Source organism: Motacilla alba, chromosome 8, assembly GCF_015832195.1.
Source record: "Motacilla alba alba isolate MOTALB_02 chromosome 8, Motacilla_alba_V1.0_pri, whole genome shotgun sequence".
NCBI classification, from domain to species: Eukaryota; Metazoa; Chordata; class Aves; order Passeriformes; family Motacillidae; genus Motacilla; species Motacilla alba.
Window position 1 is genome coordinate 2,009,237 of NC_052023.1, and position 19,018 is coordinate 2,028,254.

General features: G+C 40.8%; 1 protein-coding gene across 2 annotated transcripts; it reads right to left on the reverse strand.

Annotated features, from left to right (window-relative positions):
* Positions 1 to 1,661: 1,661 nt before the first annotated feature.
* On the reverse strand, positions 1,662 to 18,966 carry EFCAB7 (EF-hand calcium binding domain 7). Of its 2 annotated transcripts, XM_038144117.1 has the most exons (15): positions 18,825 to 18,966; positions 18,459 to 18,604; positions 16,501 to 16,670; positions 13,723 to 13,934; positions 13,271 to 13,357; positions 12,646 to 12,835; positions 11,846 to 11,973; positions 9,737 to 9,878; positions 9,098 to 9,207; positions 8,409 to 8,566; positions 8,082 to 8,215; positions 6,516 to 6,664; positions 4,458 to 4,667; positions 3,124 to 3,231; positions 1,662 to 2,109 (listed from the first exon to the last, which is right to left on the reverse strand). In XM_038144117.1, exons 3-15 carry the CDS (start codon positions 16,667 to 16,669, stop codon positions 2,035 to 2,037), a joined length of 1,872 nt encoding a protein of 623 aa, XP_038000045.1. In that variant the 5' UTR covers position 16,670; positions 18,459 to 18,604; positions 18,825 to 18,966; the 3' UTR covers positions 1,662 to 2,034. The 2 variants fall into 2 exon arrangements, with proteins under 2 accessions (XP_038000045.1, XP_038000042.1); XM_038144114.1 differs by lacking the exon at positions 18,459 to 18,604 and having other exon boundaries at positions 18,825 to 18,962.
* Between the last annotated feature and the right edge of the window lie 52 nt (positions 18,967 to 19,018).

Genomic DNA, 19,018 nt, shown 5'->3' on the forward strand with positions numbered 1-19,018 from the left:
AACCTTCCCTGGCACTACTGGAGCCCTTTCCTGCTCCTGTCCCTGTTCCCTGGGAGCAGAGGTGACTCCCCCAGCTACCCCCTCCTGTCAGGGAGTTGTGAAGAGGTCCCCCCTGAGCCTCCTCTTCTCCAGGTGAACCCCCCAGGTGCTCCAGACCCTGCCTGTCCCTGTGGCCAGCAGCAGGATGTCCCCACTGGCCTTACAGACAGGCCCTGGCTCAAGTGAGCACCCCAGAGAAGCAGGAGCCCCCCAGAACTCCAGAAGCAGAGGCAGGGAAGGTCAGCATTAGCAAAGCCTTAAAGAAGCTGAATTTTGCTGTAGCTCTAGTTCTCAAAAGAAAGGTAACGTTCAGAAATTGAAATTACCTGACACAGAGATTTTTTTCTCCTAAATGTCTCCCCTCAAAGAAAATAAGCTGGTATCTGTGCTCAACCTTAAAAAGAGAAGCTGGATTTTTTCTGTCTTGGTGGTGCCTGGATTTGGAACAAACTGAAAAAGACTGCAGATACAACCAAGATCTCCAATCTCACCTCCTCCAGGGCAGGAAATGTAGAACCTGCCATGGAGACTTTGCCTTTGTCCTCACTTAAAAAATTGAATAAGGAAACCCTTCCTGGCAGCAGGAAGATCAGAAAATAAATTAGGTTCCCTGTGTAGAGCAGTGCCATGGTTTTTACCTGCAGCAAACCCAACTCTTTCCATGTGCAGTGATTTCTCAGCTAAGCCCTCCTCTCAGCTTTAACCATTCCTTTCCTAAAATGCAGAGAGAGTTGCATGTGAATTCCTGCCACATCTAAAAAGGCTGATTTTACAAACAAAAGAAATGTAAATAATGGACTGCTCACTTTGTGCTGTCTGTTCCACACAGTGTCTCATCATTTCCCAACTGTTTTTAGACAAGGAGCTGGGAATTTCTGCTTTACCCACACTTTGCCCGAGGCTGCATTTGCAGAGCTCAGTCAGAGCTAAAAATCACCAAGTATTTTTGGGGCCTCGACTTCTTTTCAGACAGTTCTGAAAATGGAAATGATCCCTGTGGCACTTGCTAAGGGAAAACCATGGAAAACTCAGAGCTCACCAGGAATCCTGCCCGAGTGTGTAAATCAGAGCCCAGCTCTCATTTTGTCACTGACATTTACTTGCCCAGGGTAAGATTACAGCAGAGTAACAGCAGAGAGCAGGACTTGGGGCAGATAAAAATAACTTTGCAACACTACTTGCTGCCCTCACACATGAGGTCACACACATTTAATGGCTATTTTAAACTCAAACACTTTTTAAGCACCCAGTGGCCAGGGTCATCATTTTTTTTTCCACATTAACAGATATTTAGAGGAACCAGGAAAATATAATAAGCTGAATGTTTTTAGTACCTCGAAGATGGCTTTCATTGCTGTTGCAGCCTAAACTCGGTGCACTTCAGTCTTCTTATTTCAGCTGCCCTGGGAATAATTAATTGCTGTTAACAGTCAAGAGCCCAAGAGAAACCTTCATTTTCCTCAAATTATGTTATTTCCTAATTGTATATGGAAAGGCAGGCTTTATTTTATAGAAAAGAGTATAAAATCAGGCAGAAATTACAGAACAAGGGTAAGAGGGGGATTATCAGCAAATGAACAAAAAAAAAGGGAAAGAAACAAATCCTTTATCAAGTGACAAAATACAGTGAGCCTCATCCCTTTATACTTCTCACATCAAAACCACAGGAATGTTTGATTAGGAACCCATTCAACAAAGTTTTTTTCCCCTTAGTGAAGCAGCTCCAGCCTGTGATGGAATTACAATCCATGGTATGAAAAATAAGAGCATATTTAGGGAAACAATCCTTTATAAAGCACAATTATATTACAACTGGCAGCTGGATTACTGAACAGCACTAATTTTTATTGTTCCTCAGTGTTTTCATGCCAAAATCATCAAGAAAGATAAATGTATGCCAGCTTTTTGAGAAGGACAAGACTATAAATTGTCTAAAAGCTGCCCAAAGCTAATCCTGGTTGAGTGTGGCTGCTCCCAGCCCTGGCACTGGGAGGTTTAACACACAAGGGAGTGCACACAGCTGTAAATCCACTCTTCCTGCTCCTTCAGGGCCATCACGTGCTGAGAGACCTGGCACAAGAGAAAGCAGAGGTGAAAGAGAATTCTCTTTACTGGGAAACTGTTACCCAATGTGCTCTGGAAGCAAAATGTTCAGTACCTGTGTCACTAAAGGATGAATATTCACCATCTACACTGACAGATATTAAAAATTACTCTTGAATTTAACAGCAAAATATCCATAAGGACTGAGCCTACAGTTTATACTGAATGAAGCCTAAATTTTAAAACCACCTTACAGGATGAGGCAGTGGATATCCAAAGTGGCAGTAGCAATTTAAATAGGCCCAGCCTTGCCTGTGTCATGGGACTGCTCTGCTTGAAACAGGTTGGAATGAATCCACCCTGGAAAGCTGGGAATTATAAAATAGCTTGGATGCCTCTGCTTTTAAACAAAGAGAGTGTACTTTCAGAAAAATGAAACCAGGAGGTTATTCATAAATAAATGAAGAGAAACATCATCTGCATTTGTAACGCATCCCATTCCATCCCTCAGGACCCTCATTTGGAATTGTCACTAAAGCCTGCCCAGCTCTGCAGCAGGGCTCAGCGATATCAAACTGTCCCATGGTTAACATGATCCCTAAATAAGTTTAACAAAAAATCACAGTCTGCACAAGGACTGCAATACATTTTTTTTTTCTTTCTGATTAGGGCATGCTTGGTCTGTTCTCACATGCATCAATACGTGGGGTTAAAAATTGCTAAGTGAAAAAAAAATAAAATACAGCCTCAGAAAAGGAGTATTAAAAATATTAGTGAATGGTGCATGCATAGAATGGACAAGTGAAACAGGCCCATGTATGAAAAAGTGGATTATTGATTTTTATAGGAAATTGCACAGGAAAACAGGGATACACTAAATACATGATCAGCATTGAAATATCAAAAAGTGCCTCTGATCTGTTCTGGTCAGAAGATGCCACTGTCCACATGCTCATTAGCATGATAAAAGCCCTACAAAAAGAAAATATAAAGACGTCACCTGATTTTCTCTTAAGTTGGCTGAGCAATAAAAAGCCTTACCATCATGGATTTTGGAGCCACTTCCACAGCAAAAACTGTCAGTCCCCTATTGTTCAGGCAGTTCTTACTCTGCTCATTGTTGACATGAATTATCACTTTGTTTTCAGACTGCAGGTGAAAAAACACGGAGGAACCATTAGACTTTCCTGGTTAAGTGTCTGTTCTTCGTGTAACAACTGCACACTCCTTGGATTGCCTGTCACCTTGCTGGTTTAGGGATAGAAATGCTTAAATGATACTCTGAAGAGTAACAGGTAGAGTAACTCTTAGAGGAGAAACAGTTTCAAATGTACCTTTGCTCCACAGTAATGGTCAAAAGTAATTTAAGATTCCTTGAAATAACACAAGGACTTGTGAAGTTACAACCTGGCCTTGTTGTATCTTCCCAGCCTGTCCAGATCCACCCGTGGAGCTTCCCCAGCATTCCCACCCGGCTTGGTGAGAGCCACAAACCAAACCCAAGAGGTATAAACAGAGGGGGCAGAGATCTGGGGCAGAGAGCATCCAGTTGTCTCGGTGCAGCCCTGATCTCCTTCTCTGACATATCCCCAAACATAAAAATAACTCTGGAATATCCACCCTAAAGGGCGAAGTGCAAAGCCAAATCCAGAGTTCCAGGAGCCTCAGCATCCAGTCCTAATATTAGTCCCCACAAGCCACCTTTAAATGTCTGGACATTTAAAAATACACTTCTTGCTGTGATCTTTGAAGATTTAAAGCATCTGAAGTTTAACGTCTTACTGTGCTGTGTTTATTTACTCAGAGTTCCTGGTATAAAGGAAACTGAGAGCATTCACTGTGGTCCATGGAAAAACGTTTAAAATCTCACCAACCATTTCCACTTGGATTTACAACTTCCAGCTTGAATTACTAATAAAGCAAACCTGGAAGAACAATCAGGTAAAAATTCATCCGTAACACACTGCTACAAATCACTGCTCTTTGACTTTCTTAGGGACACTGAAAATATCCAGTAGTGTAAATGCTGTGATCTTTGCTCTGGCTCCAATTGCATTTCCTGCTGTTAGTGTTTGTTTCCTCACATGATGATGATACTGTGCCAAAATATTGACAAATTGGGATGTGAACACAAAAAATATTCCATTTCTATATGGTAGTTAGAAGTGCTTGCCTCATTATAGCAATCTGCCCCTTCCAGGAGCATTGACCCAGGCTCTCCTGAAGCCACGAGGAGCACATCAGGCAGAGTTTTTAATGAAACAGACACAAAAATGTGATTTCAGGAAAAGCCATTCTCCAAGATGACCCAAGGAAGGAGGAGGAACAGTAACAGACATTAACCCAAGGTACAATATGGAAGTTCCAGGCCACACCTTATTTTCAATCACAGAGGTGATTCTGCTGCCTGATCTGTGGGTGTAGATGAAGATGTCCTCAGAGCCATCCAGCACCTTGGCCTGTCCTTTGTTAACCACAGACCTGCAGACAGCCCTGCTGAGCTGGGAGCCCCCTGCCTCCAGGGAAATGGCTTTCATTCTGGGTTTGCACCTCTCTGCACAGACGTCAATCACAAAGGGGCAGGCCTGCAGGGAAGAGTTTTAGCATCACTCCAGCTGTAGTTTTTCCCCTCAGATTTTCACCCACAGCTCCTAAGTATTTTCATATTTGAACTAGAATGACCCAGGTACAAATACTCACCTGAATATTAAATATTATAAACTGTGAGCTGTGGCAATCTTTTACACCAAATGAAAGCCCAGGACAAGTGGCCTTTTTCATGCCATTCCCAGTACACCTGACTTAGTTCAACACAGCAAACCCTTCCTTGGACAGCAAAATGTCCAGGAATTAAGATGAAACCTGAATGTATTCCAGTGTCTGAAATAAACCTGTCACACTGTTGCTGATTGTGCCACCCCACAGAGATTTAACACCTCTGCAATGTTGCATTGAGCACTCTGGGAGTATCTTGGCTACATTTTACTCCTGATGCAATAACCAGGGGTTTGTATTTTCTCAGACCCACTCCCAGCACCCCAATTCCCTTCTAAAGGCTGCTGGAATCCACCAGGTTCTGTCTCAATGCATTGAGCACTCTGGGAGTATCTTGGCTACATTTCACTCCTGGTGTAATAACCAGGGGTTTGTATTTTCTCAGACCCACTCCCAGCACCTCAATTCCCTTCTAAAGGCTGCTGGAATCCACCAGGTTCTGTCTCAGTGCTCCCAAAACATCAGTCTGAAATTGTTTGAAATCAAGGAATTAAAGGGTTAAGTGAGAGACACAAGTTACCATCTGGAGATTTTTAGATTAATTACTGAAGCATTAGAGAGCTGTGCTGTGCTTCGGAAAGCAAAGGCTGGAGCCAGAAACCACAGCTGGAACGAGGCACAAAACACCTTCCTGAAATTCCTAACCTCCCCAAAATGCTCTTTTTGGAGGAGGGCTCTCTCTTGTGGCTGAAATGCAGAAAAACAGCCTTGCACGGGCTCTGCCAACCACAAGTCAGAGGAAAAGGAGCTCATCCTTAAATCCCTCAGCACCATCCCAAAATTTTCACTGAGAGACAACTGATATCTCTCATACTGACTATCTTTAGGTCTTGATATCTTTTATATACTGACTATGTTGACCTGTTTAACAAAATTAAATAATATTATCAGACTGTGATCCTAAAAATCTCCTTTTCCTGGCAATTAAATGATTTAATTATCTCTAGATTTAATGCTTTAATTTTTCATAACTTTTTCTCCTCTTAAAAGATATCCTCTTTCTTTAGAAAGAATTGTTAAAAACAAAAATATGCAATATGTATTTCAGAATATAAAAACAAAGAAGTAATTTTTTAAATCTGTAAGTATACAGAAACATCAGAGAAATAATCCCTGGTCCTGCAAAGTAAACAGTGTGTGACCCAAACCCTAAAATTTTAATGAAGCATTAAAATTTTGTGTTGAACCTCTTCAGAGACTGCTGTGAAAGACAACAATAACAGAAATAGTTATGTCTGGAAACTAGGAATTCTGAATCACGTGGGAAAAAATTATCTTTATCCACTTCTAATGTGGTTTGGGCCACAAAATTGACTTTTTAAAGGAGAAAATTCCTGTTTTTCTAAATTTGCTGACAGGTCACAATTTACCATTCTTATCTTCCTATCACTCCCCACCAACAGAGTGCATGGATTCTTTTAACAGATACAATCCAAAACCCCTTCCTCTTTAACCCCATAACATCCTGGCTTTCTCTGAAACAAAAGAAAATTTCTTTTTTCAGAGATCCAAATGCTGTTCTAAGAATCAGGACAGTGACAGTGGCAGCCCTGGATGGTGGCAGTGGGTCCCTGCCCTCCTGCAATCAGTTTGTGGCAGGCACAAAGACTGCAGCAGTTAAATGTGCAGGGATTTTTGCTCTGTTGTGCCTCTCCTACCTCTGTCATTTCTAAGGCTCTGTTGTAGCCCAGGGACAACAAAGTGACCCAAAGGTCCCAGGGATCCCCATCCCGGTCGTTGGCTTCCATGAGATTCAAATCCAGAAATCCTTGTCTTGTTAGTTCATTCTTCTTCATCTCAAAATTTTCTGTTTCAAAGGAATAAAAACAGCATTTGAAAATCTGTTCTGTCTGCAAGCACCTTCATCCTTCCAAAGGCAAAATCCCCCCTCCTGTAACAAGGCTGAAACGATGGAGCCAATTTAGAGCTTCAGATCTCCAAGATTATTTGGGAAAGAATGTCCTTGTGCTGTTTGCAGAGCTCCCCTGTGGATTTGGGATAATGCCTACAAACAGCTGGCTCCTTGGATAACCCCAGAAAAGGGAGATTTCAAAACAAAAGGAGTTCATATGGATTCTTTTCCCTCTAAAAGTTTGTGTTGAGCTTTGCAGAATGGGGTATTTTGGGAATGGGAAATGAAAGCCAGCTGGAGGCAGCACCTTGAAATGCTTCAGGTCCTTGATACAGAAATGATTTACTTAGTTCCTAAAAAGCAATAAAATTCCAGTAATCCTAACACCCCTCTCTAGAGAGAGTATCATAGATCCACCACTCTGATGTCAGCAAACACATAATTGAAATGTCCTCGTGTCAGGGACTTTTAAAAATGGTTTTCTCATCTTCATAACAATGCTAAATCTTTACTATATATTATTAAAAAGGGATTACCAATTTAATAAATCTATCCAAGGGTACAGATGCTGTAATAAATGGCTTGAACTTTGGTGTCAAGATTGATGATATTCGTGTGAACCCTTCCTCTGATTGATGGCCTGGTGAAACATTCCCCAGCTTCTCCTCCTTCCACTCCTATTTATTCACACATTTCCACCCCTCCTACTTGTATCACCCTGAAAAAGCCATCAAGGGTGGAAAAGCACATCCAGGCATCAAACAGAGGAGAAATTCAGTCCTAGAAATGTATTTTTGTAGGAGTTTTCCATCAGTTAGGAAAAATTCTGAAAGCTCAGAGTTTTTTGGGAAGAGATAATTCCTTTGGAGGCTGTGGCACACTGGCCAAATACTTTAAATCTGGCAAGCCCTGGTAATTATGTCAAATGTGACATGGAATTATAAAAGGAGACACTGGCAAGCCACAAAAACTCTGGATGCCACTTTGTAGCATCAGATCCACACTAATTAAATGTCCCTCTCCACACTTTGTGAGGTGAAAAAAGCAGCACCAACCCAATCTGCACAAAGGAGATGGAGTAAACAAATACCTGTGACAGTTTCCTTCCCCATATGATCCAGGATTACAAACCCTGTAGGTTTTGGCAGCTACAAAACAATTAGGAAGGGGAAGAATTTTCTCAGCAGAAGGTCAGTGGCACACACAGCAGAATGAAGCAAAGCAAAGGACAGGAGACTGGAAAAAAAGAAAGAGAAAGGAGGACGAGAAAAAATCTACACATGTTCTTGGAACAGGTACAGAATACCCAGTCTTATCCAGCTTGGAAGTTAACTGGTAGCCTTAATTAGCTGTACCACAGAAATGAACTTACCCTTGCACACAGCCCAGGCTTCCTGGTCACACTTCTCCCCGCTAGTCCTCAGCTCGAAGAAGTTGTACTCCTCCAGACTCAGGAGGCCATTCCCATCCAAATCAATCGTTTCAAATATATCCAACAAAGCAGCTCTGAGGGATGAAAAAGGCCCAGCTATTTCCAAAGGCTTCCACTTCCTTTAACTGTCTCATAACATTGCCAAGAACTGTCCAGTCTGTTTGAGATTATTCTGTACAAAGAGTACTTCAGGAAAATCCAGATTTTAAAAGCCACATTTTAGCTGGAAAGGAGATTTTTATTGCCACGTTTGGGAATAAAACTCACCGGAATTCATTGGTGAGAGCCAGTTCTCCGTCTTCATCCCTCCACACCAGTTTGGCCTCTCCAGTCATTTGGGTTTTTCCCTTCCTCAGCCTGCAGCCAGTTGTGAAAGGGAGCAGCCAGTAAACCCCAGAGCCAAGCTCCCCTCTCCAGCCAAACGTCTGCTCTTAAAGGAAGACAGAAAAGTTGGTAGGCACTTCTCAAATGATGCCTTTCCTTGTTGCCAGTAATATTCATACAGAATTCCTTACTTGGAAATTCATTACTTGAAAACCCTGGGTTGTCTCCTTAAAAAGAAATTGGCTGTGTGATGGCACTTTAAAGATTAAAAAATGGCAAATCTCTTGGAATAAAAGTTAGGAAAAAAAAAAGAGATGAGGAACAAGGGGAAAATTAGTTCATGCTCTCTTATCTCTGCCCCAGGGAAAGAATATTCAGTGCACTATGAAGTTCAAATGTCAAGGAGAAAGAAAATGCAAGGAAATTTAAACAAATGTTGCCTTGGAATTGTTGTGTTTGAAGGTGCAGAAATACAACTGAGTGTTTACAGAGTAGCTGTAAAGGTACCCAGCAACTCAGCAATTCTGGGTACAGCTGGAATTCCTTCCAAACCCCTGGAATTCACACCTCCAGCATTAACACACACACTAAAAAATAACCATTAAAATAGGAATACATCAAAAATCTCTGACCTCTTTGTTCTGGAGTTCAGTAAAGCTCACAAGCTGTAAATTCTCTTGGCTTTCATTTTCCTTCAGAATAAACAAAGCTGTATCCACTGACAGCCAGTGACAAGATTTTCCTAAAAAGAAAAATATCCCAAAAATGCTGAACAACAACAACAACAACAACAACAACAACAACAACAACAATAATAATAATAATGGCCCAAAATTGGTTTTCTTTGCATCTCAAAATAGATATTCCCATGGTATTTATTGATCCCTGCTGATTAAAAATGGGAAAAGCATTCTATGCTATTGGGATTTTCTCCCTGTTTAGGCCGAGCAGATAAATTGTTCCAAGCCTTGTGATTGTCTTACTGATAATTATTAATTTTATCATTAAGAATTATTGATAAAATAGTTCCTCCATTAAGGGTCAAGAAGATCAAGGAATGGTTACACACCACACACACTTGTTAAAAAAGCCAGCCCAGGTGATTTTAAAACAATTTTGGGGTTTAAAGGCTCCTGTTTTATGGGATTAAAAAGGGAATATTCTACTTGGGGGAAAAAATAATTCCAATGCAGCAACTGGATAAAGCCCTATGGTAAACCTTAAAAAGAGGTGGTGTCTTGGAGAAGAAAATGAAATCTAAAGCCACCCACCTTCTGCCTGGGGAATACTGAAAGGTTTGATGGTGACACAGAGTGCAGATCTCTGGGGTAAGTGCAGCCTGTACTTGTGGCTGATGATTTCCCCGTTCTCCTCCAGGTAGAAGCAGCCTCTGGACTGTGCCCACTGCCATTCCTGGAAACCAAGCAAATAGGAGAGTTTTCTTCATTTTGGATGAAGATAAAAGTGCTTAATTAATTTGATTATTGAATAAATCCTGCATAAAGCGCACCATGAGATACAGCAGCAATATACTTTTATTTTTAAAAATCCCAGATAGTCCTTTGTGCAGACAAATTTTACAAAGTAACATTGCTTCACTTGTGAAAATGCCTGAAAAGCACAGAGATTACCCCAATATTCCTACAACTGAAAATGAAATTGGAATTGCCACAAAGATTCTGCTAAGTATATTTGCAAACAGCAAATTATTATATATTATATATTATATATTATATATTATATATTATATATTACATATTACATATTATATATAATATATTATAGATAATATATAATATATTATAGATAATATATTATATATTATAGATAATATATTATATATTATATATAATGTATTATATATTATATATTATATACTATAAATTATAAATCATATATTAAATATTATAAATTATAAATTATATATTATATACTATAAATTATAGATAATATATTATATATTATGTATTATATATTATGTATTGTATATATTATATATTATATATTATATACTATATATTAAATATTATAAATTATATATTAAATATTGTAAATTATATATTGCATACTATAAATTATAAATTATAGATAATATATTATATATTATGTGTTGTATATATTATATATTATATATTATATATTATATATTATATATTAATAATATTAAATATTATTACTCTATAATTCATTTTTTATTAATTGGAAATATTTCATCAATAGGAAATAAACCTTTCCATGCTTATTGATTGATTTCAGTTCTAGGATGATGCCAAGCAATACTAATCAATCTCTTTTTTCAGTCAGTTTTTACTGGCTTGCAGAAAGAAGAAAGCATCCAGTCTTGGGGAAGTGTGTGCTGTTTACACCCCACATGGTGTTTGAACAAGGTGAGCTTGCAGGCTCGATTGCATGCAGGTCCAGCTAGCGAAACTGCACAGAACCCCTGGGAGGTGACGTTTGGAAATTTTAATATAGAACAAATGTCACTGCACGGCAATGGGGAAGATCTAAAGGACTTCAGAGGTCAATAACAAATCCAGAGTTGTTATTTGAAACAAAAATGCAGCTCCTGAGGACAATCAGTTCAGGTCTCCAGCAGCAGTTACACCGTGTGGTCAGAGCCATTTTTTCCCTTTTACACAGGAGTCTCCAGGTGCACATTTTTAATGTATCCCAGCAGTTCCCAGTTAATGTTTTCTATTTCTACAGCTATTATTTTCTGTTGAAAGAAAACTAGTAAAGGTTCAGTCAAGAAAGGGAAAACAAAGGGAAAAAGATCAATATTAACACTCTACAAATATTGACTTAGCAAAGTGACTTTGTTGTCTCTGTCCCCCAGGAATTTGTATTGAATGAGTGATTTATTTAAAAGAAAATACTGATAGAACATATTAGTCTAACTAAAAATCAATATTTTCAGATTATAGCATCTATTTACCAAGCAATGTCCAAGAAACTGAACATGCTCACAGATCTGTTATTTATTTCCAATTACCTTTCATGCAAAGGTTTATGATACACAATCTTTCAGACTACTTAAGCATTTAAAGTTCTCACCAACCTAATAAATTATTCAATTTTAAATTTCTCAAGAAGTCATTAACTGTTTTCTCCAACAGTGGTTTCATTTATAAAAACCACATTTTGTTCTATTAAACCTTCACACCTGAAAAATTATTTCCAATAACTTGTCGTCAGCAAAACCAACAGTATATAAAAATGTTAATAATAATACGTATCAAGAAAGCTCTCAGTAGTTTATAGCTGCCCTTGACAAACTGTTAATAAAACATAAGACACCATTTTTCTCTGATTTTAGCTCCTTTAAAATGCAATAACACAGGTGCCTAGAGGAAAGCACCATCATTTCAGTGTGATACCTTCATTGTGTCAGGCTCAATAATTAGCTTTGTGCTCCTGCTGCTGCTGGCACCCACAGTGACAGTGGTGGAGGTGCAAGCTTTGCTGCTTTGAGCTGACGAAGGTCTTGAAGGAGCTCTGCTGTCACCTATAAACAGAGATATTTAATTACAGTTACATTATTTCAACCCTCTCCCAGTGCTATTTATCACAAACCTTGCATTTAGAAGCACAAAGTGGATGACAAGAACTCCATCAGAGAACTTCCCTTCATCACTGTTGTGGCATTTTTGCATCTCTTTGATTTGAAGCAATTGGAACATCACAAGCTACGTCCCAAAATTTCATACTTGGTGCCTCTGCAGTCTGTTCCCTGTGGAGTTTTTGCAGTTTGGGAAGGTTTTGAAGTATCTCTGTAACTTCAGGAAGGACATTAAACTGTGCACAACTTTCTAATTGTGCTTGAAAAGCAGCCTCAATAATTGAAACAAACACACAGCTTACTGAGAAATGTTCGGGGTTTCATCTCTGATCTAGGAAGGAAATAAATAATTTGCCTGAGCATTAATTTTCTCTCTTCCCTCTGGACTGTGTCACATGAAAATCAACAGAATCCACCCTTAGGGATGTGTGAGTTTCACAGATGCAGCCATCTGAACATGTTTTACTGACACATCGATGTGATTGCCACAGGAGAAATTATATTCATCAATAAAATCTTCAGTAACCTGAGAAAAACTAAACAAAAACCCAACTGCTCATTGAGCCAGAGCTTCATCTCCAACAGACAGAAAACATAAAATATAAGAAATTTAAATACCTTTAGCCAGTTTGTGATCAGCTTTCCTGGAGACCCTCGGGGATGGTTTTGACCCTGGCAGTGTGATCCCTTCAGGGACATTTTCAGTTTGGTTCCCCAAGTGCTGCTGCCTCAGCCGAGGGTCAGTTTCCAGCCTGTCCCTCGCAGCTTTGCAGCACTGCTCGCTGGTGCTCAGGTACAGCTCACAGAACTGGAGAGAATAAAAGGATATTTCACTTACCAAGCTACATTTCTCAAAAGGTTTTAAGGAGTAAAATGTAGCATTATAAGCAAGGAAAGCACAGCTCAGCAGATGGAATGCGTTTCCTCTGCAAGCCCAACATAATTTTAATTTTCATTCATCAGGACAGCCACTCAAGTATCACAGTAAAATGCAGCTCTGATTCGACAAGGAGATCCAAATATTGAACAAAAATTAAGTGTGACTTTCATCTCTTCCTTTCTACATATTGGAAGACTGGTTTTTAACACAGGATTCTTACCAGCTTTCCTCCTGTGGAACCAGATTTATGCACAAATCTTTGTGGGCTGTTTATTCAGTCCAAAATTCAGAATTCTGGGGTGAGGGCATCCCTAATGCTCATATTGTCAATTACACAAGAACAAATATCACTCTTGGCCATACCTTGTTGTAGTCAAGTTTGCCATTGCAGTTAAAATCAGCTTGTTTAGTGATGCTGGTCACTTCCTCCCAGGTCATTTTATCACCTCTCTGCAAGGAAAAAACAGCTCAGTTTGGGTTCCTAATCAACAATCCTGTTCACCTGCAGCACAAATTCCATAAACAAAGGAAAAGTCTTTTTATATTCTTTCAGAGAATCTTATCTTGCAATAGATTTCAACAGATTTTGATTTGAATCATGAAAACAGAGGCCAAAATCATTAAAAACTCTGTCTTTACAATGCTACTAAATACCAAAGAGATCAATTCTATCAGTTTATGTAATTCTGTGGGGTCTTCTGGAAACCCACCATGAAAATCTTCCATAAAATGGGGAATCCCAGCTCCCAGTACCATCTAATTTCCAAAATCTCTACTAATTAAGGATGGATAATTAGGTTTCTAGTAATACTTACTGTTGTGAGAATTTTAAAAAGTTCATCATGTGAAATATATCCAGCTTTATCTGTGTCTATTTTACCAAATGCTTCAAGCAGTTCATTTTTTGTAGCTGGCTTTTCTTTTTTTAAAATAGCACAAAAATCATCAAAATTCAGGGAAGATGTTTGTGAAGTCCAGTATTTGTTAATGGTCTTCTGAGAAGGATTTCTTCCAGCCTGCTGAAGAACTGAACAATAAAACACAATATGACATATCTATTCCAGCTGTTAGAAAAGGAGTTTTCTCCAAACATCCTTGAGTCAGTTTCACGTTCAGATCTTTTTAAAGCCAAATCACTCTAAGAGAAAAGTGGGTCTGAAGGACAGTTATGGTTATGACCTTAATCAAAATATCCATGAACTCAAAGACAGTCTCAAGTGTAAAACTCAGACTACACCCAGTGTCTTAATATCAAGAATATATTATTTTTAAGTCTGCACATTATCAGATCCTATTTCTACTAAGACCAACATCATCTTTGCACTTCCTTTGCCAAGAACTGAGACCCGGAGTAGAATTTATCTGAGACAATATTTTCTGTCATGCCTGTACATTAGAACGTATCAATTCAAATTATACATGAACTGTAAGGGAAAAATGATACCAGCAGGCAGCCAACGCCACACACGCAACCAGAGCCATGGGTGTTACACCTGGCATTCCCCCAAATGAATTTGCTGCATCTATTTGCCTCTTCAAGGTCTTTACTGAAAACATCCTTTCAGTTTTCAGCGTATTACGTTAAATGGAAATGAAATTCAAATGCACAGCCTGAAATGAGAGGGATGCTTTTGTATCTTCCCAAACAATCTTTAAGGGAAGCACAGGAGATCCTCCATCTCCACCTGGGCTGGCATTTGATTTTGAGCCAGCTGAGCAGTGCCCAAGCCTGTGCTGGGAACTGCTGAGGAGCATCTGTGAAATGAGGCGGTGGCATGGTGACAATGCTCAGTGGGACCCGTGTCACCAGCAAACCAAACAAACAAACAAACAAACCAACCAACCGGGCACCTCTGCTGTTAATCCCTGCCTCAGTGCCGAGCACTAAATAAAGATTTGTGCCCTGCCACCTCTGCTGGAGGAGCCAGAACAGAGCAGGGCTCCCATCTTTATCCGAGTCACGGAGCAATGTTTGGGGATTTCAGTGTCAAGGGCAGCCAGGGAGGAAAGGGCAGTGGCTCTGGGGGTTTGTCCCCATGGATAGCAGAGCTCCCTGCAATGTCAGTGCAGCACATTATTATATTGGACAGATAGCCTTCAAATACACAATCCTTAATTTTGTATCTCCAGGGACATCAGTGCTTGCCGTTCCCTCCATGCCTCCCTGTTTGTATTTGTGAAAGCTCAATCAGACTTTATTTATATTCCTTTATGGTCTGATTCTGCTTGTAATATTATTCTGTTGTAATATTAATCCAGTAATATTACAACAGACAGGAAATTAAGCTACTGTTTGGGGATAAGCAAAACTCCTACAAATAAAATTTCCCAGGGCCAATCTCTCAGTGAGCACTTGAGTCTGGAATATCAGCCAAACTTCACGAAGCAAGAGGTGCTTAAACATTGGCACCACTCGTTTGAGGAATGCCAAAATTGACTTTAGATGAAATATATGCTTACAAAATTCTAAAAGAAATTCCTAAATATCTCTGGAAGGACTGGGAGTCTAAACAATTAACTGCCCTCTCTAAGTTGACCTTGACAGCAAAATGCCCAAGCACTTGCTGTGCAGCCAAGTGGCAGATGGATAGAGCTGAAAGCCAAAGCATTTATTAGAGAGATGGCATTTGTTCACACCACCCCTCTGTTCAAATCCAGATTACCCCAAACCATCATCAGGATGTCATAAAGGCCCTTTTATTGCAGCTGGGAAAGCCTGGAGAGCACCAAGCCACAAGCTGTAGGAATATGCTTGTAAATGGGTGGGGTTTCATGTTCTGCTGTAGGGAAAGAAGCTCCAATCAGTGCACTCAGCTTTTACAGTGGTGGTTTCCATGAAAAACCTTTTTAGAAAGAATAAAAATGCTCTAAGAAAAAAAAAAAAAATCACCACCCAAAGAGAGTCCACAACCATCACAATCCTACAACTCCAAGAAACTGCAGAGTTGGGATTGTATTTGCTTGAGGAATTGTATCTGCCATAGGGAAACCTCCTTCAAAACTGAGGTTATTTATTACTCAGTCTTACCTCACTCTTTCCTTATCTTACCTGGTCACTAAGATATATTATCAAGAAACTAACTTCCATTTTTCAGGCAAATTTTTCTCACTTCCCTTTGAAATTCCTGAAGTTTTCAAACCAAAGCCCCACAGCTTTCATTTGCTACCAACAGCCTTACTCAGTGCAGCTGAGGCAGTCAGAGATTTGTTTTTTCTGTTGTACTGCTGACACCACCAGCACTTACACACAAACATAGTCTGGACCAAAAAAATGAGAATTTTAGATTGCAGTCTATGAAAGTAATTCAGAAATTCAGGAGTTGAGATAAGGAGTGAGAATTCTTATGGAACACCAGTTGTGGTGGTTCTCTGTGCCAGGACAGAGGCTCGCTCCAAACTGATCTGAGACCTTTCCTACTGGTGATTTAGAAACAAAATCTACAATAAAATAATCTCTGTCTGGCATTCCCACTTCCAGCAGGCATCCCAAAATACTCTCAACTCCTTAAACAAGTCCCTGAGTTTATGCACAGGGATAGCCCCACTGCAATCACCCCGTGCAAGAGTTAGAGGGGAAAAGAGTCAATCATTACCTAAACTGAGCTGTTCTTTGGATTTAATATTTTCTAAGCTGCTTTTTAGGACAGTCAGATAGGCTGCTCTGCAGTTCATGTAAAAAACGGCTTCTTCTGCATGCTGGGACTTCTTCCCTTGGGAATTTTCTGAGGGTGTGGCTTTCTGATTCCCAGGAGTGCTGGCCATCCTGTGAGGGATGAAATTCCAGTTAGAATTTATAATTGGCTGAACAATGCCTCTGTCTGTCCTCTGACACACAGACTAGCCCCAATTACCCAAACATCCAGGTCATATCCTTTCTTTTCTCTAAATCTGGGATGGGAATAATTATCCACACTTGCAGGTAAGCACCATGAGAGCCACAAGCACAATGAGTTTGAGCTTCACTTATTACTCACAGTTTATCCTTATTTAGCAGTAAACAGTTTAATTTGACTGTGTTTTATATAGTTGCAGATATTTGGTATTACAAGTGTTATATAAATATTATGTAGTCTTCATTTTTGAAAGCACAAAACCACATTTTCATGTTATCTGTGAGACAAGGCTTGGCCATCCATGTTTTCTCTTTTTACTCTTACAACTCAACAAAACATGGATAATAATAATATTGGTCAAAATTGGAGCCCTTAATCTCAAAAAAAAATGCCAGGTTAAGCATAGAATTCTATTTCTTGGAGTTAACTAAATATAAATAATAGAAATAAATGTGCATAAAACTTTAAAAATAAGTGTGCATAAAACTTTGAGCAACACAGGCCTTTTAAATCCAAGGCCCACACAGTTATAAATTAGTGGGAAGAAAAACCCCAAACCATATTTTTTTCTCAATTATTAAAACAACTCGATGCTGTTTGCTCAGCAATGGTCAGCAAACTCTGACAGCAGCTTTCTGCTTCCACCAGGGGTGATTAAGGTTTTTAGAAGGCCATCACAGAGGGACACTAAATCCTGCTGTGCTGTTGCTTTAACAGCTTCTTGTACTATTTTACCCAATGCTGACTTCAGGAAATATATTCCAGTATAATAAATGGAATATCTCAAGTTCAGCAACAAGACAACACCATCCCAGGGTCCCCTTCAGGACTCATTGGATTTTGACTCAGGAGGCCTCAATCACTGGCACCTTGTTGAGTTATACAGATCTTTTACACTTGGGAAAGGCAGATAATAATTGCTTATCAAGGATGAAGTGCCCAATTTGTAACTCCCTGACACTTTAATATTACACAGGCACCAGAAGGAGCCCACAGGGACCCCCTGGCACAGCCTGGCTCCTGCAAACGGGTGTCACTATAATGAAGCACCAGTGTTACACACACGGAATGGAACTGGCGGGGAAAGGCGAGGAGGAGAAGAAGAAGAAATGTTAATTTTCCAGTAACATGTTTTTAGAAAATGTGAACTCTTGTTTGTAGTCCTTGGAGTTCCCATTACTGAGATATTTCTTATGTGGGCCAGGAAGTGCTGGGAAATCCAGTGAGCAATGGCTTAGTGACAGCACTGCCAGCAGCCCCCTGGCTTAGGCTGGGACATTTGTACTGCATGAATGACACTTCAGAAAAATAGACAGAGGGGAGCAAACCAGCCCAGGCTTCCAAACAGGGAGAGAGGAGGTTTAGATTAGAGGTTGGGAATAAATTCCTCCCTGTCAGGGTGGGGAGGAAGCTGTGGCTGCCCCTGGATCCCTGGAAGTGTGCAAGGCCAGGCTGGATGGGTGTTTCAGCGACCTGGGATGGTGGAAGGAGTCCTTGCCCATGGGTGGAACTGGATGAGTTTTAAGGCCCCTTCCAACCCAAACCAGTGCCGTATTCTCAGCCCAGAGCACTGAGTGCCACATCCAGTCCTTCCTTGGGCACCTGCAGGGATGGGGACTCCAGCCCTCCCTAGGCAGCCCCTTCCGATGTTCAATCACCCTTTCTGGGAAGAAATTCCTCCTGATGCCCAAAGTCAGAGCCTCCGTGGCAACACTGACCTTCACTCACAGGCTCAGCCACACACAACCCACGCTGGCTCAGGGAAGCTCTGCCCTGCTCCGGCCCCGTCCCCCTGAGGCGAGGAAACTTTTCCCGCGTGGATCTCATCACCTCCCTCCCTAGTGGGCACAGGGGGCTTCAAGGGCTAAATTTGCCACCCATCGTAAAAAAAAAAAAAAAAAAAAAAAAATTAAAATTACAATCCCCTTGCCCCAGCCCTGAGGGGAATCAGCCCTCCCTCACTCCCTCAGCCCTGAGGGGAATCAGCCCTCCCTCACTCCCTCAGCCCTGCTCGGCGATCCCTGAGGGACTCCTGAGGTGCGTTCGGCCGCCCCGAACCCCACCAGCCCCGGCCCGGCTCCTACCGCGCACAGCGGCACCCGACGAGCCCACACGGACACCGCTCTCGCTCTCGGCTTCGGTCTCGGCCCCGGGGATCTCGGTCTTGGCCCGGGGGGTCCCGGTCTCGGTCCCGCGGGTCTCGGTCTCAGCCCCGCAGCCCGGCCGGGCTCCCGGCCCCGCCCCGGCCCGCCCTGGCCTCGGCGCCGTTTCCAGCCGG